Below are 27,852 nucleotides of genomic sequence, written 5' to 3'. Positions count from 1 at the left end.
ACGGTCGGCGCTCGCTCGCTCGGCCTGCGCCGCGCGGGGTGCGCATGCGCCCCGCGGCTCCCGCGCGACCTTGGCGGGGCGCGTCTGCGCGGTGGCGATCAGCTCCGGCAGCGCTCGGCTCTGGGCTGGCCGAGGTCTCAGCGTGAGGGCGGCCGAGCTGGCTGGCCGGGCTAAGATGCGGCTGCTGCTGCTTCTGCTGGTGGCGGCGTCGGCGGTGGGCCGCAGCGATGCCTCGGCCAACTTGGGCGGCGTGCCCGGCAAGAGGCTCAAGATGCAGTACGCCACGGGGCCGCTGCTCAAGTTCCAGATTTGGTGAGTGGGCGCGCCGCTGCCCGGCTCCCCGACTACGCGAGGCCGCGGACCCGCGGCCTAGAGGGCTGGCCCGCCCCCGGCCCGGAAGGACGGCGCCAGCACCTCCCGCCGCCCGCCGCCTCCGGGCCTCTCCCGGGGACGGCCTGGCCGCCTCCTTGCCTCCAGGCGCAGCCGCTCACTGTGGCTTTCGAGCGTTTTTGGCTCCCGGATGAGCGGAATGGGGGCTGGGGCCGGGGGTGGTAAGTCCTGAGAGGCGAGGGCGGGGGGACCCCCGTCCGCAGGGAGAGCCGGCGGCGGCGGCCCGGCGGCCTGGCGGAGCTGGGTGAGGGCTGAGGCGCGCAGGGCCGGCGACCGCGGGCGCTGCGGCGTTGATCGCTGCGTTCACTTGCCTCTCGCCCCCGCGGGTGCGCCGGCGGCCTCGCTGCCCGGCTAGACGAAGGTTAACGTGGGTCCTCGGAGGGGTCCCGCGACGGACAGCCGTCGTTTTCTTCAGGATCCGCCGAACTGACTGTTGGATGAGGGAGTAGGGATTCTGAAAGCTGGTGGGCTTGGATGGGGAAGCGGAGTCTCCGTTTGCAGTTTCCAGACTGTTTCTGAAAAGGAGCACGTTGCTCTTCTGACAAACGTTCACTCCCAGACAACTGCACCTTCTGCTCCAGTCCCCTTACTCCCGGGAGTTCCTCGCCCTGGCATCTCTCTCCACCTTTCAGATCTCTTGGGCCTTAAGAGAAATAGCAAGAGCAATCCCTCATTGCTCTTGCCCAAACCCGGCAGTTTTTGACAATTTTCTGTAAGTTTCTTGTTACCTAGTTAAGTATTAGAAGCAGAATAGCAATGCATGCGATAAGGTAAGTGGTGTTGGGGAACGTTTGAAAGGCTCCGATGAAAAACAAAAACCAAAATTGTAACATTGTAGAAATTAGAATCCTGTATCTCAAAAGAGGTCCCCCCCCTCAGAAGACGGTAGTCAGATTAGTAAATCTGAAGAATCCTGTTATTTTTGAATATTGGTGTTGGCCTTAATGCATTTAAGATCAGTTTTTTCAAGCTTCCTGTACTAATATAAGTCTACTAAAATTTAGATTTCCTGCTTATGCAATTAGCTTTTTGCTCAGTCTTAAAGACTAAGCAAATCTTCAAAATTAAATCAGTTTAAGTGACATTTAAAGAAAGTCAGAAAATGAGATTTTTGAAGTGAAAACTAAAACCTTGCTGCTGCTTTCTGATTGAAAAAAACTTCCTGTAGCGTTTACTGTGTGCCTGGCATATATCGTTGTATATCATCTTTCATGTGTGATACTGTAAATGGGAATTTTCTGACTCCCCCCTCCCCGTCCTTCTTTTTTTTTTTTTTTTCATTTGAAAGTGGCAGTCTTCTTACTAACTTATAAATATTATTAAGGATTAAGTGTGATACTTTTGGATTTAAGTAGTTAAAAAAAAGACTGCATTTTCCAAGTTAAGTAATTTTTCTATTTCTTATCTCTGGGTTTCATTTGTGCTTTTCAAAAATATTCTTTTACAGTTGCTTATATTGGTTTACTTGTCACAATAGTTTAACAAATGTACCTTCCTCTTAGGTACACAGCAAAGTTCTGAAAATGTATAAATAAATGTAGGGAAAGGCATTCAGTTCTTAAAATTAAACTTCAAAAAAGTCTTCAGTACTTCAGTTGGACTTCTTTTTAAAGAATTATTTAGTTATATTTGGCTGTGCTGGGTCTTAACGGCTGCACGGCCTTTCCCTTAGTTGTGAGGAGCAGTGGCTGCCGTCTGGTTGCGCCTGCGGGTGTCTCCTTGCGGCGGCTTGTCTTGCTGCAGAGCACGCGAGAAGGCCCGGCGCTTCAGTCGTTGCAGCCCCCGGGCTCTGGAGCACAGGCTGGGTGGTTGTGGAGGGCTTAGTTTTCTTTGGCCTGTGGCATCTTCCTGGGTCGGGGATGGAACCAGTGTCTCCTGATTGGGGAAGCGGATTCTTTCCCACTAGGCCTCCAGGAACGCCCTCAGTTAAACTTCTGTTACTTAGTTTTTGTTTCCTTTTATTCTTTAAGTAGAGAAGTACAGACTTGTCCTAATAAATTCTTTTGCAGTCCTCCTAAGCATGTTACATACAAAAATGCTTTGCTCTAAAAAAAAAAGATCTGTATATGGCAAAAAAAAACCTGTTAATATGCCCTGTGCCCTTTTGTGACCCAGCAATCTCGCTGCTGGGAAACCAGAATTGAATGAGACACACGTACCCCAGTGTTCATCACAGCATGTTTACAGCAGCCAGGACGTGGAAGCAAGCTAGATGCCCGTCGGCAGAGAATGGGTAAGGAAGCTGTGGTGCATACACACCATGGAATTGCCCAGCTACGAAAGAGAAGAAGCGTTTGAGTCAGTTCTCACGAGGTGGATGAAACTGGAGCCTGTTATACAGAGTGAAGTCATTGAGGCATATATGTGGAATTTAGAAAGACGGTGATGACGACCCTGTGTGCAGGACAGCAGGAGACACAGAGATGTAAAGAGCAGACTTTTGGACTCTGGGAGAAGGGGACGGCGGGATGACCTGAGAGAATAGCATTGAAATGTGTGTGTTACCACATGCCCTGGGACAACCCAGGGGGACGGGATGGGGAGGGAGGGGGAGGAGGGAGGGGGAGGGACGGGGCGGGGGAGGGGGCGGTTCAGGATGGGGGCACATGCACTCCTGGCTGATTCATGTCGACGTATGGCAAAAACCACCACGATATTGTAAAGTGATTATCCGCCAATTAAATAAATGAATTTAAAAAAATATGCCCTATGCCCTACCAAATACAGGTAAATTTAGCCTGTTACTTTTTCCCCCTGAGACTCATCTGTATAAAGTTAGTATTTGGTTTCTGATTTTGGTAGAACCTCTTGGGCATTTATTTGCAGGTTTGTTTGGGAAAGGAAGGAAGCTAAGACGAGGATAAATCTGTGAAAATTCTTTTAATTCCATTTAAAATCAAAGTACTATAAAGTGTAACTTTTCATTGATTACCAGTGTTAACAGGGAACTCTTTTTTCCCAAACTTTAAACTTGTGATTTTTCAAACTTTAACCCTTTTGTTTTGTGTTGGCGTGTAGCCGATGAACAATGTCGTGGTGGTTTCAGGTGAGCAGTGAGGGACTCAGCCGTTCGTACACATGTATCCATTCTCCCCCAAGCCCCCAGGCTGGCACGCAGCATTGAGCAGAGTTCCATGGCTATACAGCAGGTCCTTGTGTTATCCATTTTAAATACAGCAGCGTGTACATGAGCTGTTTTCCCCTTCCTTTCCATTTCTTTTGCCTTTTGTTATTTTATATTTATTATGAGTACTCTTTCTTTAACTCAGTATATATCATCTGTTAATTGTGGCACTTTTGTAATTGCTAACAGAACAAAATAATGCAGAATGGAATTGAAGGGAGAGAGACCAAGCATGCAGAGTAGCTTCAACAGACTTCCTGTCCTGTTTTCATGTACTTCTTCAGTAAATCCTCATTCAAGACCCGCTTGTGCCAAAGGCTGAACACAGCTTGGTGAACAGGACAGAGGTGGCTCTTCTCAAAGCCTCCTGAGAAGCACAATACAGCTGAATGTTTGGTTTATTACATCAGCTGATCAAGCGTTGAATTAGATGCCTTTAAGGATGTTGCATGTTTGGAGGAAAATTTATACTGTTTACCTGGACGTTTAGGCATTAAGCATAAAAAAGGAAGTTTTCTGATCAGAATTTAAAATTCCTTTATCACATTTTTTTTTCCTGTGATTTTTGTATAAATGTATTCTGACAGGTACTGTTTGGAGTGTTTGTATGCATGCTTTTTTCCTCCCATATATGTGAATTAACATGTAATCATACAACATAGTATCAGTATTTGCAGTTTAAAGAGATGACTATCTGCAGCTCTTCATGGTTAATACTTACTCAACATTTGACAATTGATTTACTCAGAATAGTAGATTAAAGTTAGGATTTCAAAACATAAGCAGAATGCATCAGAATTTTCCAATTTTTGTTAACAAACCCGCTGCTATAATTTTAGGACAACCAATTTCTAAATGGAGTTTTAAGAGGTAAATGAAACAATTATTAGAAGACATTTTAATTTAAATTTATGCCAATTTAGCCTTTGCTTTCATAGTATGGAGGTAAGAAAATAAAGACCAAAGACTGATTTGGATGCTAATATCGATCAAGATTAGTAAAATGGTGAATGGAAGAAATCTGAGAAATCGTGAGTTATAGTTTTTAGACAAATATTTGTATGTTTAACAAATAGTTGAGCCCCAAGTCTATGGTTTGTTTGGTGCTGGAAGTTCAGTTCAGTGCTCTCATAGATGTTAAAGGCGAGACTAGAAGGCAGTCATTAATCCATGACAACACATAAAATTACCGTTGTGCTAACTGCAATAGGAAAGTAATATAGTATGAGAGATACCTAGTCACAGGATCAGGGAAGGTTTCCGTGAGAAAATGAACTTTGAACAGAGATTTCAAGGTTACAATATATTTAGGGAGCACTTTTGAGCAATGGAAATAACACGTTCAGTGGCCTTATAGTAGGAGAGAACGTAATTTCTTGAGGCCAAGGCTCCTGACCTCAAAGACCAGACAGAAGGTGGCCCAGACCCTGGAAGGTCTGGAGGGCCCCGTTAAGGGGAAGTCAGCAGGTGTCAGCGTGGGAAAGACACGGTGTGTGTGTGAGGCGCACGGTCGTGTCCGACCCTGCGACCCCATGGACGGTAGCCCACCAGGCTGCTCTGTCCAGGGGTTCTCCCGGCAAGAATGCTGGAGTGGGTTTCCATGTCCTCCTCCAGGGGATCTTCCTGACACGGGGATCGAACCTGGGTCTCCTGCACTGCAGGCGGACGCTTTACCGTCTGAGCCGCTAGGGAAGCCCCTACAGGGGGCAGAAGAGGGCTACGGGGAGACCGTGGAGGGGGCTCTTGAAGTTGCCCAGGCAGGAGACAGTGGCGCTCGGAACAGAAGCTGCTGCTAGACGTACAGGCGCAGGTCTGAGGTCTTTCTGAGATTCAGTTCGTTCCCAGGGATGACATGCTTGAGGCCCGGAGAGGTGGCCTGGAATGAGAGGTGTCAGAGGTGGCTTCTCGGTTCTGGAGCCATGTCTAATGATAAATGGTTAAAGGAGAGAATAGTTTTTTACAGATTTGTGTGTGTGTAGTGGGGGGAATGAAAGGGGAGGAATCCTGAATTTTTTCTTTTTTTTCTTTTTTACTAAAGTGTAGGTTATGATGTTGTGTTTAAAATATAAAGTGATGTATATATTACATATATTTTCTTTTTCAGACTCCTCCCCACGGTAGGTTGTCATAAGATGCCGAGTGTGGTTTCCTGTGCTCTGCGGAAGGTCCCTGTCGGCCTGCTTTATATTCAGTAGCACATACGCGTTAATCCCAAACTCTTGGTTGACCATTAAATATGGCCATTGAAAACTGTGACACATGAATGATGATGAGATAAATCTTGGTTTTTAGAAAGATGCTCAAAGGGAAGAATGTACTGCTTGGGAACAGTGAAATAACGGAGCCATAGGAAGTTGATCCAGATAGCAGGGTAGTGGGAGAGCGCTATAGAGAGAAATAAAATGGGAGCTGTCGCACCTGGCACTGGGGTGTATGTTTAAAGTTACATAGAATTTAGTCATCATTTTGTTTTGACCATTTTGAAAATAAATAGCAGGAGCTAACTGAGTGCCGGGCATATAATAGTTGTTTCTTCTTAATAATGAATGAAGTACTTCAGTTCAGAGCGTTTAGCTGTAAGTAAAATATGAATGGTTTTGAGGTTTTATCTCCTCTTACAGAAAATTGGGACATTGTTTCCTTACAGTTTGCATTAAGGTAAGTGGTAGCCGAAATCACATTTAATATATCATTTAGAAACCTCATAAATTTTGAATGGTGTAGTTACTGGGAAGCTGAGCATTTACTGGACCAGCAGTTTGGAGGTCTAAAAAGGTCTGCCTTTTTATCCTCTGAATGACTTAGGTGAAATTATATATCTCTTTAGCTCTCAACTTGTTCTTCTGCACAATAAGGATGTTGGTTGTATTCTGGTTACTTCTTTTTTATTTATTTTTATTTTTAAAAATTAATTTATTTTAATTGAAGGCTAATTACTTTACAATATTGTAGTGGTTTTCACCACACATTGACATGAATCAGCCACGGGTGTACATGCGTCCCCCATCCTGACCCCCTCTTCCACCTCCCTCCCCATCCCACCCCTCCGGGTCATCCAGTGCACTGGCCCTGAGCATCCGTCTCATGCATCCAACCTGGACTGGCGATCTGTTTCACATATGATAATATACAGGTTTCAATGCTATTCTCTCAAATCATCCCACCCTCGCCTTCTCCCACAGAGTCCAAAAGTCTGTTCTTTACATCTGTGCCTCTTTTACTGTCTCGCATATAAGGTCATCATTACCATCTTTCTAAATTCCATATATATGCATTAATATACTGTATTGGTGTTTTTCTTTCTGCCTTACTTCACTCTGTATAGCAGGCTACAGTTTCATCCACCTCATTAGAATGGACTCAAATGCATTCTTTTTAATAGCTGAGTAATACTCCATGGTGTATATGTACCACAGCTTCTTTATCCATCATCTGCTGATGGGCATCTAGGCTGCTTCCATGTCCTGGCTATTGTAAACAGTGCTGCGATGAACTTTGGAGTGCACGTGTCTGTTTCAGTTCTGGTTTCCTTGGTGTGTATGCCCAGCAGTGGGATTGCTGGGTTGTGTGGCAGTTCTGTTTCTAGTTTTTTAAGGGATCTCTACAATTGCTACTTCTAATATTAAGTACTGTTAAGAAACTTAAAGGAAAAAGGTGAAAGCATGTATGTATGTGTTATTTACATCTTTGTCACTTAAGAGTGTAGTTGGAGTCCTCTAGTTCATCTGATTGATATTTCCTGTTTTCTGGAAGCTTGTTGCTGAACCACGAAAAGATGCTGGGATTCTTTGCCCCCCGAGGAGAAGAATTCAGTCTGGGGCCGGAGACAAGGCTTGATGGCTGAGAGCTTTTGTGTAATAGAATTTTATTAAAGTATAAAGGAGATAGAGAAAGCTTCTGACATAGGCATCAGAAGGGGCAGAAAGAGTGCCCAGTACCCACTGGCTCGTGTTGGCAGTGGAGTTATATACTCTGCATCGAATCCAGAGAATGTCTGGAGGTTGTAAAGACCTCACCTAAGTCTACTACCATAATTTACCTTTTAAGATAACAGGATTAGCCAGAAGGTTTAATCCAGAGACTGTCCTCAGGCAGGATTCATTATTTTTATATAATCCTAAGGAATGTAGAAAGAAAAAAAAAAATGACCTTTCTTCCTCCTTGAGAATTCCAGACCCCTCTCTCCTTGGGGACCCCTAGACTTCTTATCAACCTGCCTAGGAAATGACTCTCATTTCCAAAAAGAAAAATCATGTTTTCAAATACTTTATCTTGATTGAGATGCAGCCTGAAATCAGAAATCGTGGCCACATAGATTTTAGCAAGAACTGATCATCAAGCCCTTAGTTTTTTTTTTCCTTTGTATTTTGATTGAAGGACAATTGCTTTACCGAATTTTGTTTTCTGTCAAACCTCAACAAAGCCCTTGGTTTTTAATGCCCCCTTTTTCATACCACTTTTTTCCCTTTCTGTTCAATTTTTAGGAAGACTTTTTTTTTTTTTTTTTTTTAACTGTAACGTTTAAAAACCAGTTGTCTGGTAGGAGAGACAGACATGTAAACAATGTTACAGTAAAACATTGTGTTCTGGGTGTTCTAAAATAAGTCTTAAAAACCCAGAGGGAGGAAAGATTACCTGTCAGGAGACTGGAAGGCTTTGCAGAGAAGGAAATGAAATCTTGAAGGGTATGGGGAGCTCCTTCAGGAGATACAGAGGATGAGCTTTCCTAGCTAAAGGAAGGACGCATGCAAATGAAGCCTGACTCAGCAGAGAGGCAGAGCAGACAGGAAGTAGGGAGAGCTGGAGTCAGATAATCTGTTGCAAACGCCCGTTGCAGTGTATCTGCTACTGCTATTTAGTAATTTATTGTTTGTATTGTCTTTAATGTTACAATGGTAACTTCAGTAAATAAACCTTTAAAAGCTTTACTTACTGGCTTTCAGCTTTAAAAAATTAAGATAGATTATTGACTTGATGCTGAAAGGGTGGAGAAGGCAATGGCACCCCACTCCAGTCCGCTTGCCTGGAAAATCCCGTGTATGGAGGAGCCTGGTGGGCTGCAGACCATGGGGTCGAGAAGAGTCGGACACAACTGAGCGGCTTCACTTTCACTTCTCACTTTCATGCATTGGAGAAGGAAACGGCACCCCACTCCAGTCCTCTTGCCTGGAGAATCCCAAGGACAGGGGAGCCTGGTGGGCTGCCGTCTATGGGTCGCACAGAGTCGAACACGACTGAAGTGACAGCAGCAGCAGCAGCAGTAGAGGCTGAAAGCTTAGCTTCTTTGTGCACTGGTGGTGAACTGAATCTCAAAGACAGAGTTTTGGGTGAAGTAGAAAAGGATCTGCCTTCCCTGGGTCAGGAAGACCCCCGGAGAAGGAAGTGGCAACCCTCTCCAGTATTCTTGCCTGGGAAATCCCATGGAAGAGGAGCCTGATGGGCTAGAGTCCATGGGGTCGAAAAGGAGTCAGACACAGCTTGGCAACTGAACACACCAGCAGCAGAAAGGAATAGTCTTCTCAGCTTGCCGGGCAAAGGAAGACGGAGCAGACTCCTGCTTTGCGTCCCAGCCCCGGGGGATTCGCTGAGTTTCATACAGTAGTTCAGGATGGGGCTGCTGACAGGATTAGGGTGGGCGCAGGGCCCGAGGTGGTCTTGTGGAGCCTCTCTGGTCTCTTAAATCTCACCTCAGCTGGTTTCTTGGCTGCTCCTTTCCTTATAAGCAACTCTTCCATCTGCCCTTTGGAACTCGGGGAGTGTCCTGCAGGTTTGAGTCTTGGCCACGAGAAACAGAGGACAAGGAGGCTTCTGTGCCCAGGACCCCACAAGTTCCTTCTCGGTTTCACTCTGAAAATAACTTGTTTGTTGTAAAAATAATAAAAAGAGGAAGTATATAGAAGAAAATGAAAAACCCTTGTAGCTCTTTGATAACATTTTGAAGAACCTTCCTTCAAGCTGATTCTTCACACAGACACATGCTATATTTTATATTAATGAGTTCATAGTTGTATGGTTTTATGAAATTTTCCTTCCCCTCCATCACTTACCCATTTATATCAGTAAATACTGTTCTGTATCAACAGGCATAGTATTCCATAAGATAGGTATCCTTTTTGTGTTAGTCACTCAGTCATGTCTGACTCTTTGTGACCCACTGGACTGTCCCCCGCCGGGCCCCTCCGTCCATGGGGTTCTCCAGGCAGGAGTACTGGAGTGGATTGCCATTTCCTTCTCCAGGGGATCTTCCTGACCCAGGGATGAAACCTGGATCTCCTGCATCGCAGGCAGATTATTTACCATCTGAGCTATAGGGAAGTGGCTACTCAATCTTTTGTTTAAGGTTCATGTTTGACCTGGTTGTCCTTTTTTTAGAATGTGTTTATTTTTGGCTGTGCCGGCGTCTTCAGCTGGGGGTGTCTGCAGTGGCTGATGGCTTAATGGTTGCAGCATCCTTTGCTTACTGAGATAGCTGATGACATTCTTCATCCACATACTTATTGGGCTTTCTTTGTGACCAATTGTGATCAATTATTGTAAATATTCTGTGGTCTCTCAGGGTGTTTTCTATAGGAAAAAAACCTGGTTTATCAACAAACTCCCTCTATTGATGATACTACTCAGATCTGTAATTTTTATGTATTATTCACCTGTTACTGATTCAGTTTTCCACCCATCAATTTTCTTCTTTTAGGGCCTCAAATATAAATATTTTTTTATTCTGCTTTTTGGTTTCTTACAGTCCTCCCTTATATCTTTTATCATTCTTTTTTCTTGCAGAATATTTTTGGATGTAGGCTTTTATTTTGAATCTTTGTTGTTTTTTTTTTTTACTGTTTCTACTCTTTGAATTTGTGACAGTTTTTGCATAGTCCCTCAGGTGTTTCATTTTTTTCATTCCTGTTTCTCAAGCAAGACAAGGAAAACGGCTTCAGATATTATCAATGGATGAATTGTATGCTCTCCATTAGACTGTTACCAGCTTACTCTCTTTTCTTCATTAGAACGTTGCCAGCATTGCAGCAGCATAGATCTTGGTCTGTTTTGCTTTGTTGCTGAATATCCAGAACCTGAAACAGTGACCTGCCATCAAGCAGTATTTATCGAAACAGCGAATACAGTCCGTAGTGGTCCACTCGGCCATGACATAACCTGTCTTCTCCCGCTCGCCCCCACCTGAAAGTTTCTAAGTGGAGTGTTGAACGGCGCTTTCTCATATTGTTCCTTTCGGGTGGGCTTTTCCCTGGTCGACCTCTACTTTGGTTTGGTGGCTTTCAGGCGCAGAATGTGATGCATGTGAAACGTCAGTTTTGAATGTACTCCATACTCAGTAACCTTTTTTACCTGGCTGCCATCTTTACTGGCGGGGCTCACCTTCCAGAATTCATCGTGTTATCGTCCGTCATCTTCCTGCTGCTCTCGTTTCGGAGATACCCCTACTACTTCTGCCGCTGGTGGTTTTCTTTCTAGGGTTCCTCTGTGTGATTTTCTTTCTAAGGTTCCTGGCCTTCTTATTGAGTTTATTCTAATTACCTGAAATCAGTCTACAGCATGCTGCTAAAAGCGTAAGAGGCAGTAAAGCAGCTTGGAGACATCTCTACTCTGGCCAGTGAATTAGCATAGAACACAGAGTTGTTTTCCTAATCATTCTGGTAACTTATAAAAATGCACTGAGGATGAACTTTATGGCATGTGAATTACACCTCAATTTAAAACAATGTATTGAAAAGAATAAAAGCGTGAAATTATGTGAAATATTTTAAGTTGAGACAAAAATTCTTGCATAATGCAGGTGAGTTGCCATTTATTGAATGCTTTCATCAAATCACTTTTACTGAGTGGCTTCATACCTTATAAATCTGTTGATGAGAAATGCTTTCCAGATTAAAGAGAGAAAATCCCTTCCCCACAAAGAGCTGAGGAACTTATACAGTTTATTAGTTCTTTATGGACTGCTGCTGCTAAGCCGCTTCAGTCGTGTCCGACTCTGTGCGACCCCATAGACGGCGGCCCACCAGGCTCCCCCGTCCCTGGGATTCTCCAGGCAAGAACACTGGAGTGGATTGCCATTTCCTTCTCCAATGCATGAAAGTGAAAAATGAAAGTGAAGTCGCTCAGTCCGACTCTTAGCGACCCCATGGACTGCAGCCTACCAGGCTTCTCCATCCATGGGATTTTCCAGGCAAGAGTACTGGAGTGGGGTGCCATTGCCTTCTCCGTCTTTATGGACTAGTCTGCAGCAAAAGATTTCCTGAAATGTTATGCCAAAGATATAGGGAAACTAGAAACTAGTGACCTCAAGAAAAAGACAAAAAATAAAGAGAATAAAAACAGATCATTTACTGAATTTTAGGTTTGTGAAATCTTTGGAATAAACTCAAGAAACCTGGAATCTTAGAAGCTTCTGTTAGCTGTTGTATTTTGTAATCCCAGGTGTTTTTACCATGGTGGCCACGCAGTGTCCCGAGACTTAGGCAAGTGGAAGAGACATAATTTGATTTCATATTTAATACTGTTCTTAAACCCGGTAAGCTCATACCTGTTTAAAAGTTTTGCAGCTTTTAAAAATCCTGAGCAAATTCTGGTCTCCATTTTGATCTTCAGTCAGAGTGTGTATGCACTCTTTTTTTTTTTTAATTGAAGTATAGTGCAGTTGATTTACAGTATTTTGGGTGTACAGCATAGTGGTTCAATTATTTTTTTAGATTTTTTTCCATTAGAGGTATTACAACATAATGAATATAGTTCCCTGTACTAAACAGTAAGTCCTTGTTGTTTATCTGTTTTATATATAGTAGTGTTTATCTGTTAATTGCAAGTTGCTAATTTATCTCTCCCCTACGTTTTGCCTTTGGTAATCATAGGTTTGTTTTCTATGTCTGTGAGTCTTATTTTTGTTTTTTGCATAAATTCATTTGCATCTTTTTTGAGATTCCACCTATAAGTGATATCATATATTTGTCTTTGTCTGACTTAACTTCACTTAGTATGATAATTACCGGGTCCATTCATATTGCTGCAAATGGCAGTGTTTTATTCTTTTTCCTGGTTGAGTAATATTCTGTTGTATATAGGCACTAAATTTTCTTTATCCACTCAACTGTCAGTGGACATTTAGGTTGCTTTCATGTCTTTGCTATTACAGTGCCGCTATGAACACTGTGTAAGCATTCTTGTTTGTAGTTTTTCTTAAAAAGCATTTATCAGGTGTTCACCCCAAATATCTTGTTTCTTATATGGTTTATAGACGCCCTTGTTCAGATTTCATTGCTTAAAGCACTTAGCGTAGCAAGAGCTCCATGCACTAGACAAATACCTATTACTAGTTTGTCTACTGAACAGAAGAAGGAGAAGTAAAGATTACGTCTAAAAATGCAGTTTTCAATGATCAGTGAACTATTGGATTGGTCAGTGCTGTTGATAGTTAGAAGACATGCTATTTACCAAATACCTTCCTGATTTTCTGGGTTCAGCACAGGGTAAACATTAGTTGGAATTCTTAGAATGCAAGTAGAGAAACCCAATTTAAACCGGTTTAAACAACATATTTGGAAATCCGTTTAAAATTGCTAAAAGAGTAGTGCAGAATCCAAAGGCAGGAGCGCACCTCTGCCCGAGGATGGGCTGGCGCGTAAGACCGAGCCGTCTGAGAGGCCTTCGTTCGCTCTTCCCCTGGCCCACACGCGTACTTTCCTCAGCAAAAAATTTGTTTTCTCTTTGAAGATTGACTTATCTCCTCTCCCTAGTCCTTTTAAAAGATTACCCCTCTCTACCCACAATGCTGCTGCTGCTGCTAAGTCATGTCAGTCGTGTCCGACTCTGTGCGACCCCGTAGACGGCAGCCCACCGGGCTCCCCCGTCCCTGCGATTCTCCGGGCAAGAACCCTGGAGTGGGCTGCCATTTCCTTCTCCAATGCAGGAAAGTGAAAGTGAAAGTGAAGTCGCTCAGTCGTGTCCGACTCTTAGCGACCCCGTGGACTGCAGCCCTCCAGGCTCCTCCGTCCATGGGATTTCCCAGACACGAGTACTGGAGTGGGGTGCCATTGCCTTCTCCGCTACCCACAGTAGCTCTGATTAAATGTTCACCTGTCTGGAGAGAGTTACCTTTTAAGCAAATACTTATTTATTTATTTGCCCGTGCCGGGTCTTCAGTCTTGATCGCTGCATGTTCGCTCCTAGTTATTGGCCTTTAGTTCCCTGAGCAGGGGTCAAACCTGGGCCCCCTGCATTGGGAGCACAGATTCTCAGCCACTGAACCACTAGGGAAATCGTGATAGTTACTTTTTAAAATCCTGGTGCTTCCTTTTTAGACAAGGCACTCAGGTCTTCCTGTGACAGGTTTGCATTTCTAGAACATCAGGTACTGGCAGGAAGTTGAGTTTTATTGTATAAACAGGAGCCAATCCTGTGTGTTGGATGATTGGAGGGGAGATTATTCTAAATAAAAGGGGGTGGGGTGGTAAGTTCAAGAGATGCAAGAAATAGAACTCACAAGGTTTTATTTCATAACAATAAGTAGCTGAGATTTTGCCCTGTTTTCCTTTAGTAAGGAAATAGGAGGGGTGGAGTTTGATGTAAGCAGGCATTTGACTACAGTTATGGGCAGATGTTGGAAAAATGGGATGGTTGGTACCATGAGTTAGACTGAAACATGATGGACTGAAACAAGCACAGAATGTATTTGAAACAGCACGGCCATTCCTAAATTTCCTTTCTATTCATCACAGAAGGATCATGTAGTTTGTATGCAGGCTCTGTCTTTTAGAATATTGATCTTTGAGAAGTACTATGTGAAATATTTTAAATTTAGCCACTGCAAAAGTTGCTTCTTATTGTAAGGTATTTTTGTATTACAAGGAAGAGATTTGCAAAGTGATTATATGTTTAGTTGCTAAGTTGTGTCCGACTCTTTTGCGACCCTATGGATTGTAGCCTGCCAGGCTCCTCTCCATGGGATTTCCCAGGCAAGAATACTGGAGTGGGTTGTCACTTCCTTCTCCAGGGGATCTTCCCGACCCAGGGATTGAACCCAGGTCTCCTGTGCTTCCTGCACTGCAGGTGGACTAATAGTCCCATGGTTTACCTTACTTCTTAAAGACTTTGGTTCAGGGGCGGAAGGAAGAGGCAGCAGCTACAACATGTTTTTAATATGTTCACATACTTATTTTGTTGAAGGTATTCTATGAGTTACATAGTTTTACTCACTGACCCAGAAAGTGGAAAAGTTGAAAGAGCTGGGCGTGGTGGTAGATGTGAAGTAATTACTGACTCCTTACCACGTGTACCTTTAATTTAACATCTCTCGTACCTCGATAAACACTAGATATGTTTTATTTTGGAAAACATCTGTCAGCAATAATGATTACTATTTCAAAACAATTTGAACATTTGGGGGAAGTCATTATATAGGAAAAAAGTTACTTGTGTTTTCTTCACAGATCTGAAGGCAAATATAGGGAGGAATGTGTATTTATGTATGAGTAAACTTGTCTAAGAAGATGTTGTCAGTCTTGTAAATTGCTTCGTTTTTCAGAAATAAATGTACAGTGTTTTGTTTTGAGATATAACAGTTTTAGGTGTACAGCGTATTGACTTGATATTTGCATATATTGCAAAATAATCACACAATAAGTCCAGTCAACATCTGTTATTATAGACATAGTTACATTGTTGGTTTTTTTTTTTCGTGTTGAAAACTTGATTTCAAGAGCTGCTCTCCCAGCTACATTCATATATGAAATGCAGTATTATTAGTTTATAGTCACCATGTTGTACATTATACATCCCCATGACGTATCCATTTTATAACTGGAAATTTGAAGAAAGTTACAGATTTAAAGTCCTTTTTAGATGTCAAGACTATGGGTTGATTCAAGACTATGGTGTGGAGTTCGATACAAAGATCTGAGACGTAACTGAGGAGTTGGGACCAGGAGAACCAAGGATAGACTTAGGTTAGTACAGAAAACTAACAGTCGCCAGAAAACTGGGCGACTGGGAGGAGTCTGACCTGTGTGTCGCCTGTACTTAGACCTTCCTCTCTGGCTGGGCTCTTGGGGCTTCCCTTGAAGAAGGGTTGGGCTCCTCGAGCGAGCATGAGGATTGTTGCGGCGCACAGGCTTAGTTCTCCCAGAGGAAGAATCTGTGTTTTCATCAGAAGAGCCTCAAGAGACCTCTGCTACTTTATGGTACTTGATTGTAGGCTTGAAGGAGCAGAGATTCGTGGACACAGGGAAAGTTAGCTCTTACACCATCTAACTGTTTTGTTGAGGTTTAATGGAAAGGGCCTAGGATCTGAAGTCACAAAGTCTGTGTTCCAGTCTCAGCCCTGACTAAGGGGTACTATACCTGAAGTCACTTGATCTCTCTGGGATTCAGTTTTTTCCTCTTAATCTATAAAAAAGGAAATTTCAACTCAAATAAGTCTCCAGCTCTCAAATACTGCATTAAAAGTTAGATGTTATCATTTTAGATAATCAACTCCATTGTAAATACTGATGCAGACTTAGGCATTGAAATCACGTGGCATTTCTTGGTTTCAAGGCAGTTAGGTGTGTAAGTTGTTGCTATTCAGTCGCTCAGTCCTGTCTGATTCTTTGTGGTCAGGCTTCTCTGTCCTTCACTATTTCCTGGAGTTTGCTCGAATTCATGTCCATTGAGTTGGTGATGCTATCTAACCATCTCATCATCTGCTGCCCTCTTCGCCTTTTGCCTTCAGTCTTTCCCAGCATCAGGGTCTTTTCCAATGAGTTGGCTGTTCGCATCAGGAGGCCAAAGTATTGGAGTTTCAGCTTCAGCATCAGTCCTTCCGATGAATACTCAGGGTTGATTTCCTTTAGGATGGTCTGGTTTGATTCACCCATTGACTGGTTTGAACTACATGCACAGTATAAAAAGGTACATAAGTGCTTTACATTATTTTTTTAATATCTTGAAAACAAACATAGCATTAAAATTCTCTTATATAGAAAGCAGTTGTGGCAAAAAGACCAATACTTGATGAATCTAACCATAGTAATAATAAAATGTTGGATAAAGTAAATGTTTATTAGTGAAGATAAAGTGCCTGGAGATTCTTCAGTTCTTTAGTTAATAGAGACTTGTCTCCTTTTGCAAAAATTTCATACTTATCTTTTGTGAGACTTTCATTCTCAGTGTAGAAGTATTACTTGTAAAGAAAGAATGGTGAATTTCTTTTTTTTAAATGAGTTTTCTTACATTGTGATCTACTAATATTTGGACGTATTCTCCCTGTCAGATGTAAATTTGATGCTGTTAGTTTGCGCTGGTGGTGGTGGTGCTTGATATTTTTTTTCCTGGATGACTGTTTGATTGACAAAGCTGGCACTTCAGGTTTCGTCCTGCTATCAATTACTGATCCTGTTTCCTCCCACCACGTGGTACCTTCATTGCTTTATGTTGTGTTTTTGGTGATAGACATCCTAACAGGTATGAGGTGATAACTCATTGTGGTTTTGATTTGCATTTCCCTGTTGATTAATGATGTTATGCATTTTTTCAAGTGTTTGTGGGCCATATTCAGGTTCCTTTGCCCATGTTTTCTTCTTTTTTTGGCCACACTGCAGCTCGCAGGATCTTAGTTCCTGGACCAGGGATTGAACCCAGTCTCCCACAGTGAAAGCACTGAGTTCTAACCACTGGACTACTAGAGAATTCCCCTGTTGCCCATTTTGAAGTAGATTATTGATTTTTTTTTGGCTATTGAATTGTATGAATTTCTTATATATTTTGGATATTAACCCCTTATTGGAAGTTATATATGCAAGTATTTTGTCCCATTCTATATATTGCCCTTTCATTTTGTTTGTTGTTGGTTTGTTGATGGTGCAAAAGCTTTTTAGTTTATTGTAGCTCCACTTACTGATTTTTGCTTTTGATGTCAAGTTCAAAAAATTCATTTGTGAGGAACAATGTCAAGGAGCCTGTGTTTTCTTCTAGGAGTTTTAATGGTTTCACATCTTCTGTTCAACTCCCGTTTTGAGTTGATTTCTGTGTATGATGTAAGACAGTGGTCTCATTTCATTCTTTGCATGTCCACTTTTCCCAACACCATTTATTAAAGAGACTATCCTTTTCCCATTGTATATTCTTGGCTCCTCTGTTATAAATTACTTGAGCATATATGTGTGGGTTTATTTCTGGATTCTGTCTCATTGATCTATGCCTTGATACACCTGCCATACATACGGTAGCTTTGTAACATAGTTTGAAGTAAGGAAGCATGGTGCCTCCAGCTTATTCTTTCTAAAGATTTCTTTGGCTACTTGGGGTCTTTTCTGGTTTTATACAAATACTAGAATTGTTTGTTCTATTTCTGTGAAAAATGTCATTGCAGTTTTGTTAAGCATTGCATTAAATCTATAAACTGCTTTGGAGAAAGTATGGACATTTTAACAATATAAATTTTTCTGATCCATGGACATGAAATGTTTTCATTTATTCGTGTCTTCAGTTTCTTTAATCAGTGTCTTACTAGTAAGTTTTCAATGTACTTCTTCCCCCCTGTATATACATTCTGGTGGCATATCTTCCTTTTCTTCCTGGAGCAACATATAGATCCACAGTTTAGTTATTCAGAGATTTTAATGGAGATGATGGGATGCTGTTGAGTTAATTTCTGGAGTAATGACATGGATTACTGTCTTTGCTAAAAAGAATCTTCTCAGTCTGTTTTTATTTGTAAAGTAGAGAGTCAGGATCTAAGAAATTTTAAAGTTTCTTCATTGTGATTGAGCAGGCATGTTTGTCCAGTTAAGGGGAGTGGGAATAAGAAACAATATGTCGTGTCTAATGCCTTAGTATTTTTTTAAGATTCCTGTGCCCAGATTTTTTTTTAATTATATTTATTTATTATTGGCTTCACTGGGTCTTCATTTCTATGCACATGCTTTCTCTAGTTACGGCAAGGGAGGACCGCTTTTCATTGCTGTTGATGGGCTTCTCGTTGTGGTAGCTTCTCTTGTTGCAGGGCGTGGGCCCTAGAGCGAGGCTTCCATGGTTGTGGCGCAGGGACTTATTTGCTCTGTGGTCCGTGGAATCTTCCTGGACTCAGGATGCCCCACGTCCCCTGCATTGGCAGGCGGATTCTTAACCACTGGACCACCAGGAAAGTCCCCTGTGTCCAGATTTTGAATGTCTCTAATTCAGATAAATGAGTTGTTTTCATTTCATTGTTTATACAGTTGTTGATAAACAAAAAAAAAACAGTATTTGAAAGTTGAGAATATGGTGACTTCTGTAAATAGGCATTTGCTTCTTCCAGTAATAACCCACATCTATAAAGTTTAATGTTCTAATAGGAGGACTTACTTGAAGGTAAGATAACTCATTTGTGAGAAAAGTCCATTTATACACCATCAGTCATTACTAATATATGACTGTTTTGAGAAAGATTTTCAATCTTGGTAATAATTTTTAGGTTTTGTATAACTATAAAATGTTGTTTAGTCAGTAAGTCATATCTGACTCTCTTGCGATCCCATGGACTATATAGCCTGCCAGGCTCCTCTGTCCATGGGATTTTCCAGGCAAAATTACTGGAGTGGGTTGCCGTTTCCTTCTCCGGGGGATCTTCCTGACTCAGGGATCGAATCTGTCTCTCCTGCATTGGCAGGCAGATTTTTTTTTTTTTAACCACTGAGTCACCAAGGAAGTCCCATAACTACAAAATAAATCTAACCATATTCTAAACCACTTAACGAAAACACTTTTATTTTTCTGCAGTGTTTCCTGAGGTTACAGGCGGGTGTTTGAGGAGTACATGCGGGTTATTAGCCAGCGGTACCCTGACATCCGCATAGAAGGAGAGAATTACCTCCCTCAACCAATATATAGGTAAGTAAATGTTGGCTTATTAAGGAGTTTTTAAGTGAATTTTTTTCTCATTTGTCAATAAACTTTTGTGAATTGGTTGAATTTTAACTTTCCTTGGTTATTATAATTTCTTAGTTGGTTATACTTTACAGAGAACAGTTTTGTAAATAGCAAGTTTATTTGAGCCAAATACCAAAGAATTTTTCTGTAAGAAAGAAAAGAGGAAAATCATTTCAGAGATGGCAACCCTTCTAAAGATGTGTTTTCTTAATTTATATTGTGGCAGTAAATCAAGTCAATGGTACAAAATTGTGTACTGTTAAAATAATAGTATCTTTAGAGACCAGTGCTATATATAATTTTAGAAATTAATTTTTGATTGATTCAAAGATCTTAAACTTTTTTGTTTTATGCTGCACAATAAAATTTAGTTATGGGCGTTTCAGATGGACAGGTACACACTGCTATATTTAAAATGGATAAACAACAAGGACTTACTGAAGAGAAGAAATTAGTTACTAGCTTTTTCCTGGTATATTTAGCAATTTTTAGATTTAGTGTTTAAAAAATGTCTATACACTTGGACTTGTTATAAAATTTTGAAATAGATGAGAAATTGCAGCTTCTGATTAATTTATTTCTTTTCTTTTGATAGACACATAGCATCTTTCCTGTCAGTCTTCAAGCTCGTATTAATAGGCTTAATAATTGTTGGCAAGGATCCTTTTGCTTTCTTTGGCATGCAAGCTCCTAGCATCTGGCAGTGGGGCCAAGAAAATAAGGTATGTGATGTAATGGGTTTGATACCTGTAGGTTTTTAGGTTGCCAGTGAAATAGTCTAGTGGGTTTTTCTCTTTTTAAGTACTTTTTGCCATTACCATGTGCTGTTTGAACTTAAAGCAGGTTTCTTTTTTTTTCTTTTTTTCCCTCTTGGCAAAGCACTTAACTTCCTTTGGCCTTAGTCTCCATATTTATATATTAAGAATGATTAGGTCTTGTGTTTTATTGTTTGAAAGATAGAGAGGTGTTACTTTAGTAGAACCTGGGCACAGAATAATTTCGTACCTGATTTTGATTGTGTAACTTGGGCCAAGTCAGACAGCAGAACAATGGATACATAATGTAAGCCTTTTATACGAAGTATTGAGTATGAATAGGTTTATTCACATTAAAAATGAGATTTCCACCAATTTACTCTTATCCAACTCTCTGTTTTTATTATTTGTTCTTTGACATTTCTGTCCATGAGGTATCTAAAGCAAATTAACTGGAAAATATCAGTGTAAATATACGTAAGGATCTTGTGCTAATTTTTTCTTTGTAGGGTCTTGGTAGAGCATACTGTTTTCTGGAGCTCTCATCTATTTTATTTAAAATCATTTTTTCTGCAGGGTCTACCTTTCTTCTGTGAGAAATAAGACCATTTTTTCTTTCTCTCTTGAATGATATTGCTTAGATTTCCTTCTAAGCCTTACTGTCTTTTGGAGTCCTCTGTCTTATCCATTAGTTCTTTGCTGAGACAGCCTTTAGCCAGCCCATAACAAAGCTGTTCTTTTTCTTACGGATCAGTTAATTTCCAGTAGCAGGCAAGACTTCTTAACATAAACATCCTCAGGTGCTACTTCTAATTGAGATGTGTATCTACTCTTATTAACAAAATGTTGATTCACATAGGATTAAGAGTACTTATGACAATGTTTTGTGCTATATTTGTTAATTCTGTTGATTCCACATTATCTTTAGTGCAGTTTACTTATATAGACTTAAAACATCGTTGATTTACTGTGGAAGAGGATACCTTCCTCTAGCTCTAGCTTTCATGACCCTTCCTTGGGTATATTGTTCTCCTGAAAGCAGACTTTGTCCCTAAATGCTGGGATAACTTCTATGAAATCAGAGCCCACCTAGCTCAAGTGGGACTAGGGGACAGCGTCTTCTCATCTGCTGTAGGCATTTTAATTTATTTTTCTGAAGCAGCTGGCTGTGAATTGACATCCTTCCTACATCCTGCTTTCGATTGAGTGATTTTTGTTAAAATTAAAACCTCTCTGTCCAGCAGGAGCTTTTAATTTCTTGGGAGGGTAAGGATTTGCCTTCAGAAAGTGCATGAACGTAACTTAATATGCCAGTGCTTTCTAACCTACTTTTTTCCAGTTTGACTTCACCTGACTTGTTTGGAACATGGACAGGTTGTATTGAATACATGGGATTGCTGATGATTGCATCACTAGTCCCCTGGGAATTCATACATTAGATCATAAAAATGCTAACATGAATCCATCTTAAGCTGGTATTCTTTTGTTTTTTATTAGTTGGAGGCTAATTACTTTACAGTATTGTAGTGGTTTTTGCCATACATTGACATGAATCAGCCATGGATTTACATGTGTTCCCCATCCCGATCCCCCCTCCCACCTCCCTCCCCATCCCATCCTCTGGGTCTTCCCAGCCCACCAGGCCCGAGCACTTGTCTCATGCATCCAACCTGGGGTGGCAATCTGTTTCACCCTTGATAGTATACATGTTTCAATGCTATTTTCTCAGATCATCCCACCCTCGCCTTCTCCCACAGAGTTCAAAAGTCTGTTCTGTACATCTGTGTCTCTTTTTCTGTCCTGCATATAGGGTTATTGTTACCATCTTTTAAAATTCCATATATATACGTTAGTATACTGTATTGGTCTTTATCTTTCTGGCTTACTTCACTCTGTATAATGGGCTCCAGTTTCATCCATCTCATTAGAACTGATTCAAATGAATTCTTTTTAATGGCTGAGTAACATTCCATTGTGTATATGTACCACAGCTTCCTTATCCATTTGTCTGCTGATGGGCATCTAGGTTGCTTCCATGTCCTGGCTATTATAAACAGTGCTGTGATGAACATTGGGGTGCACGTGTCTCTTTCAGATCTGGTTTCCTCGGTGTGTATGCCCAGCAGTGGGCTTGCTGGGTCATATGGCAGTTCTATTTCCAGTTTTTTTAAGGAATTTCCACACTGTTCTCCATAGTGGCTGTACTATCTTTTGTTTTACTTACTAAGCCTTTATGAGATTTTTAGAAATTTTATCTTTTTTTTTTTTTTTTCAATTTTTTGGCCACATGTGGAATCTTAGTTCCCCAACCAGGGATCACACCCATGCCCCCTGAAGTGGGAGTGTGGAGTCTTAACCACTGGACCACCAAGGAAGTCCCTAGAAATTTTATCTTTGCATTAGGAATAACATATATAAATTCTTCATCACGTATAGAGCTGCAAATTAGTGTTGCAGTTTTCTGTGTACATTATCTGAATATATGGAAAGGGAGTAATTGTATATAATCTTCAGGTATACTTAAAAAGAACAGTTACCAAGTAAAAATGAGACTGTATTTAAAAGATTACTTGTCATGTTGTTTTGATTTGAGACTGACTTAACCTGTTGTATTTCATTGTATTTTCTTTTAGGTCTATGCATGTATGATGGTATTCTTCTTGAGCAACATGATTGAGAACCAGTGTATGTCAACAGGTGCATTTGAGATAACTTTGAACGGTAGGTTCTGAATAGTTTGCATTTTGTAGTAAATTTTAAATGATTTATGCTGACCATCAGGCTTTTCTGTTTTTCATAATATGCTAAATTATATCCTTGTATGGTCCTCAGCTACTCCCATTGCTTTAGAATAGCGTCTGTGTGATGACCCTTGAATGTATAGTCCGGAGAGTTCTAGACCTCTCTTCTGTGTTCTATGTGTAGCCTGGAACCCTAAACATTGCCTGCTCCCAAACGGTTGGTTACGTCTGCTTCCTGCAGTTCTGTTACACTCCCCCTGCTTCTTTCTTGGCATTTCTCACTTATTTAATGGCACCATTATCATTCTACCCAGGTGCTCACATCAGAAACCTAGGATAACATCACTTACTCTTCATATCTAATGGATTACCAATTTTTCTCGATTCTACTTTTTACAGTTTTCAAAGATCAGTTTCTGTTTATCTTCATTGCTAACCACGCTAATCCAAGCCACAGTTATCTTGTTGCCCTTTAACATATTGTCTGAACCAGAGGTTGACAAGGATCGTATGGCCTATGAGCTAACAATGGCTTTGACAGTTTTAAAATTTATTTACTTATTTATTTTTATTAAAAATTTTTTTAATTGACATTGATTTACAGTGTCACGTAGTTTTCAAATATACAGCACAGTGATTCCTATATATATACTTTTTTGGATTATCTTCCCTTTTTTGGATTATTTTCCCGTGCTATACAGTAGGTCCTTGTTGTTTTATTTTATGGGAAGCAATACATGTATGTTAATCCAGCCCCCTAGGTTATCCTTCTGCCTAACCCTTTCCTCGTCGGCGACCCTAAGTCTGCTTTCCGTCTCTGTGAGTCTCTCTGTTTTGTGAATAAGCGCCCTTGTGTCTTCTTCTTTAAGATCGCGCGTATCAGTGATGCCATGTGGTACTTGTCTTTCTCTGTCTGGCCTGCTTCGCTGAGTGTGATAATCTCTGGGCCCATCCGCTGTTGCGAGGTGGCACTTAGGTTTTGTTGGGTGTTTTTTTTGGCCGCGCAGTGTGATTTGCAGGGTCTTACTTCCCCGACCCAGGATTGAACCCAGGCCCTTGCACTGAAAATGCTAAGTCCTAACCACTGTACCCCTAGAGAATTCCTTTTTACATTTTTTTAATGGATAAACAATCAAAAGAATATTTTGTGACGTGGACATGATATGAAATTCAAATTTTAGTGCTCATACCTAGAGTTTTGTGTTTCATCAATGAAAAATTTGTGTAAGTACCTATATAATATCCTCGATTTTGCCTCTTGGTTTGTAAAGTCTAAAATATTTACTGTCTGACTTTATACAGAAAAAATTTGCTGACACCTGCTCCAAACAGTTACTTAAAAGATTTTTTTAAATGCACCTTTCATCTTGTTGCTTCACTGCCTCAAATTTATTAAATGGCTTTATTTTGTTCTCAAGATAAAGACCAGAACATTTAACCTGGACAGAAGGCCCTGCATGATGTAGTGTAGGCGTGGACAAACCGTGGCCCTGTGTACCATATCTTCTGCTTCCTGCCTTGTGAATGAAAGTTTTGTTAAACACAGCCATGCCCATTCCTTTATCTGTTGCCTGTTACTGCTGTTGGACTATAATGGATCTTAAGTAGCTGCGACAGACTGTATATCTTCTTGAACTAAACATGCTTGTTCTCTGACCCTTTATAGTTTTTTGATCCCTGATCTAATCCCTGCTTACCTCTTCAGCCTCCTTTGTACCATTCTTCTGTAATTTAGCTTTTATGTTTAATAATAATATCTCTCAATTTTAATAAAATCTGTTTTAATAATAGTAAGTACAGAGGCTCCTCCCCAGCCTCATATGTCCCTCTCGCAGCATCTTCTCGTTTTAATTTTTAGTGTACAAGGGTGATTTTGTAGCTGTTGTATAGTTCTTTTTCTGCTTCCTCTACTAGAATGTAAACTCCATAAAAGCAGAAAGCTTAATTCTGTGTCCAGCTGTGTGCATACAGTACAGTACATATTTGTAGAATGAATGTCTGTTATAGAATCATCTTTAATTTGGAGAGGGCGGTACCATTTATTTTTGTAGATGTACCTGTGTGGTCTAAGTTGGAATCTGGTCACCTTCCATCCATGCAACAGCTTGTTCAAATTCTTGACAATGAAATGAAGCTCAATGTGCATATGGATTCAATCCCACACCATCGATCATAGCCCCAACTATCGGCACTGAAAACTCTTTTGTAAGTAGTTTAAAAATGTAGTAACTATAGATATCAGTTAATTCTCATGAATCATAAGATATTACATATATATTAGTATACTAGATATACATATATAATAACAGGTGTTGCATTTATTGTCAGTTGCGCTTCCAACTTAAGATTTAACAAATGAATGTCTTTTTCATTAAAATTTATAAGTGTCCAATTTATAAGAGTTTGGACCGTAAAGTAAGGTTGTGCTGTTAGTTTTATGTTTAAGGCTTAATAATTGGGCCTGTAGTAGCATTTTTTTGACTACCAACTCCTAATGACTAGAATTCATGTGCTATACCTGTATTGTACATATAAACCCTCTCTTTACCTTCAAATAACTAGTTCTTAAAACTATGCAATTTCTTTTCACATGCTCATGATAGAAAATTTATAAGCAAATGTGCGTAAACATGGAGGGGTGAAAGTTAATTTTGTTTAGCAGAGGTGTTCTCAGTTATTTGCAGATCAGCAAGTTAATTTTATAAGAGTGAATTTTTAAAATAAAATGCTTTTTTTTTCCTTTGTCTCTTTCAGACATTAAGGGATTTTGCAAGAGCAGCGTGACTGGCATTATGAAGGCCTGTACTGAAGACAGCAAGCTGTTAGTGCAGGCCAGATGCTTTCTTGGCAGGCTCGTTGTACCTCTTGGAAAACCTCAATGCAAGGCAGTTTTTCAGTGCTGGCACATTTTGGAATTCTGCACATTCGTGGAGTGCAATAATACTGTATAGCTTTTTTTCTTCCCCAGATCCAGTCAGTTAATAGTTTTAAAAAAGCAGACATGCTCCTTGTACTTTTTTTTTCTTGGTCATATTTTCAAAAGTAGAAAATTGAGTTACAGTTTTGTTTTTTTTTTTCAAAGATGTCTGTTAAATCTGTTGTGATTTTATATGAATTTTCCTTTTTTATAGTTTAAAATTCATCTTTTGGAGACTAGAGCTGAAGTTCCCAAATACTTTATAAGAGTTTATCAGGCATCTCTAATTTGGTTGTGTCCAATTTATATAGTTTTCAAAATCCTGCAGATTGTGAACAGCATATTATATGAGATTATGGGGGGAAATCCTATATCCAGAGTACTCTGCCAGTTGTGTATGTGTATGTGTGTGTGCGCGTGTGTGAATACCAGAGAACTACTAAAGACCAACCTCTTTTTAAATCCTGTTATGTAGTTCAAGTGTCCTGCCTTGACCAATTTAATGAGTTGATTAACTGGGCCTTTATACTTAACTCAATAAAAAACTAAACAGATATAAGTTAAATAAAAAGTTCAAGTTTATTGCCCAGCGTACCTATTAACATTATATGTAACAGTTGTCTACCTAAATTTGTGTTCTTTGACTCACTGACAGTTTCCTAGGGGACACACTTTAGATTCACACATAAGTAATAGGTCTCTCACCATTTTAAGGATAATTGAAACTTGCTTCACTTTTAAGAAAGTTTAGTTAAACCTCTTCACAACATTAATGTTAGGTACATGGAGATCACTTGTCTAATAATTTAACCTGTTTGACATCATATATCAGAATTTTATTATATTTGAGGAACAAAATTGAAGTTTTTTATTTGGTGAATTTAATGTCTTTCCAGAGTTCTAAAAAGGTAGTTTTTTTTTTTTTTTAAATATAAATTGATAAAGACTATAATTTAGCAGAAATAGGACCATAAAGTAGAAAAGTAGTCATATAGCAACAGTCATAAGATACTTCAGCTTCCGTGTAGGAATAGAAGTGATAGGTCCAATTTTGTTAGTGGAAGAAAAGGGATTTATGGAAAAGCTATGAGATGTTTCAATATTGAGTCCACCAAACACTTTGCACAACGTCATACTTCATTTGTCAGTGAATATTTGTTGAAATGCATGTCTGGTTATCGTCATGACTGTGACATCCTCGAGGCAGAACGCACTGTAGTCCCCAGCTGAACGGAAGGTAGCCTGATGCTTCATGACAGAAAATTGATTAAATGCCTTATCCTTCTAATTAAGGCTGCAGAACTGTTAACCTAAGATCACACTGTGGCAACAGTCAATACAGTTGAAGCCGGAGGTTCCTTGGAGGTTAGTACTCAGGTGTAATAGCATTTCGCTGTCTTTGACTAGGGTTTAAAGCCCGGTTAACTTGGTTTGTGCCAGCGCAGACCTCTTCCCTCTTACAAGTTGAACACACTGTTGAGAGTGTGTAGGGTCTTTCTTCAGCATCAGACATTCCACTAGTGGTGGTTAGCCTTTTGACATTTAGAACTTCCAAGCTTGAATCTATCTAGTCCCATGTGTCTGACAGGCCAGCCATGAAGAATTTAAGATTAATTCTAACTTTTTCCATGTTTGCCTTGGGTGAATGACTCGTCTTTTGGAGAGTAGCTTTAAGTGACTTGGTCACTGATAAAACTCAACTATTTTGTTGGCACCCATTTCAATATTTATGTTTGGCCATATTTAAAATTAAAATTTAATAGAGTCTAGTGAAAAAATTAGTGGAATGTGTGAATATAAAAAAATACAAAAAAGAGAAAGTTATTTAAACTGTGGCTTTATTATATTCCTAACATTTCAAAATTTATTACATAGTTGCTTATAAATTGCTGTGGCTGTATAGTTTATAAATGTTTATGTACTGTGTTAATTAGAAGACCATAGAACGTGACACCAGTTTGGTTAATGTTATTCCGTAGTTGCTGTTGTGGAAGAGATTATATATTAGATTAATAAAAAAAAATGTTGGTAAAA

General features: G+C 40.3%; 1 protein-coding gene across 1 annotated transcript; it reads left to right on the top strand.

The window, feature by feature from the left end:
• The first annotated feature begins 75 nt into the window (after positions 1–75).
• Positions 76–27,852, top strand: SELENOT (selenoprotein T). Its single transcript, XM_065942092.1, has 6 exons — positions 76–312; positions 19,256–19,366; positions 20,001–20,127; positions 22,794–22,881; positions 24,953–25,106; positions 25,656–27,852. Exons 1-5 carry the CDS (start codon positions 176–178, stop codon positions 25,075–25,077), a joined length of 588 nt encoding a protein of 195 aa, XP_065798164.1. The 5' UTR covers positions 76–175; the 3' UTR covers positions 25,078–25,106; positions 25,656–27,852.

This window comes from Muntiacus reevesi, chromosome 8 (assembly GCF_963930625.1).
Source record: "Muntiacus reevesi chromosome 8, mMunRee1.1, whole genome shotgun sequence".
Lineage (NCBI taxonomy): Eukaryota > Metazoa > Chordata > Mammalia > Artiodactyla > Cervidae > Muntiacus > Muntiacus reevesi.
Note: the sequence above shows the minus strand (reverse complement) of the source record. Positions and strands in the feature narration are given on the sequence as shown.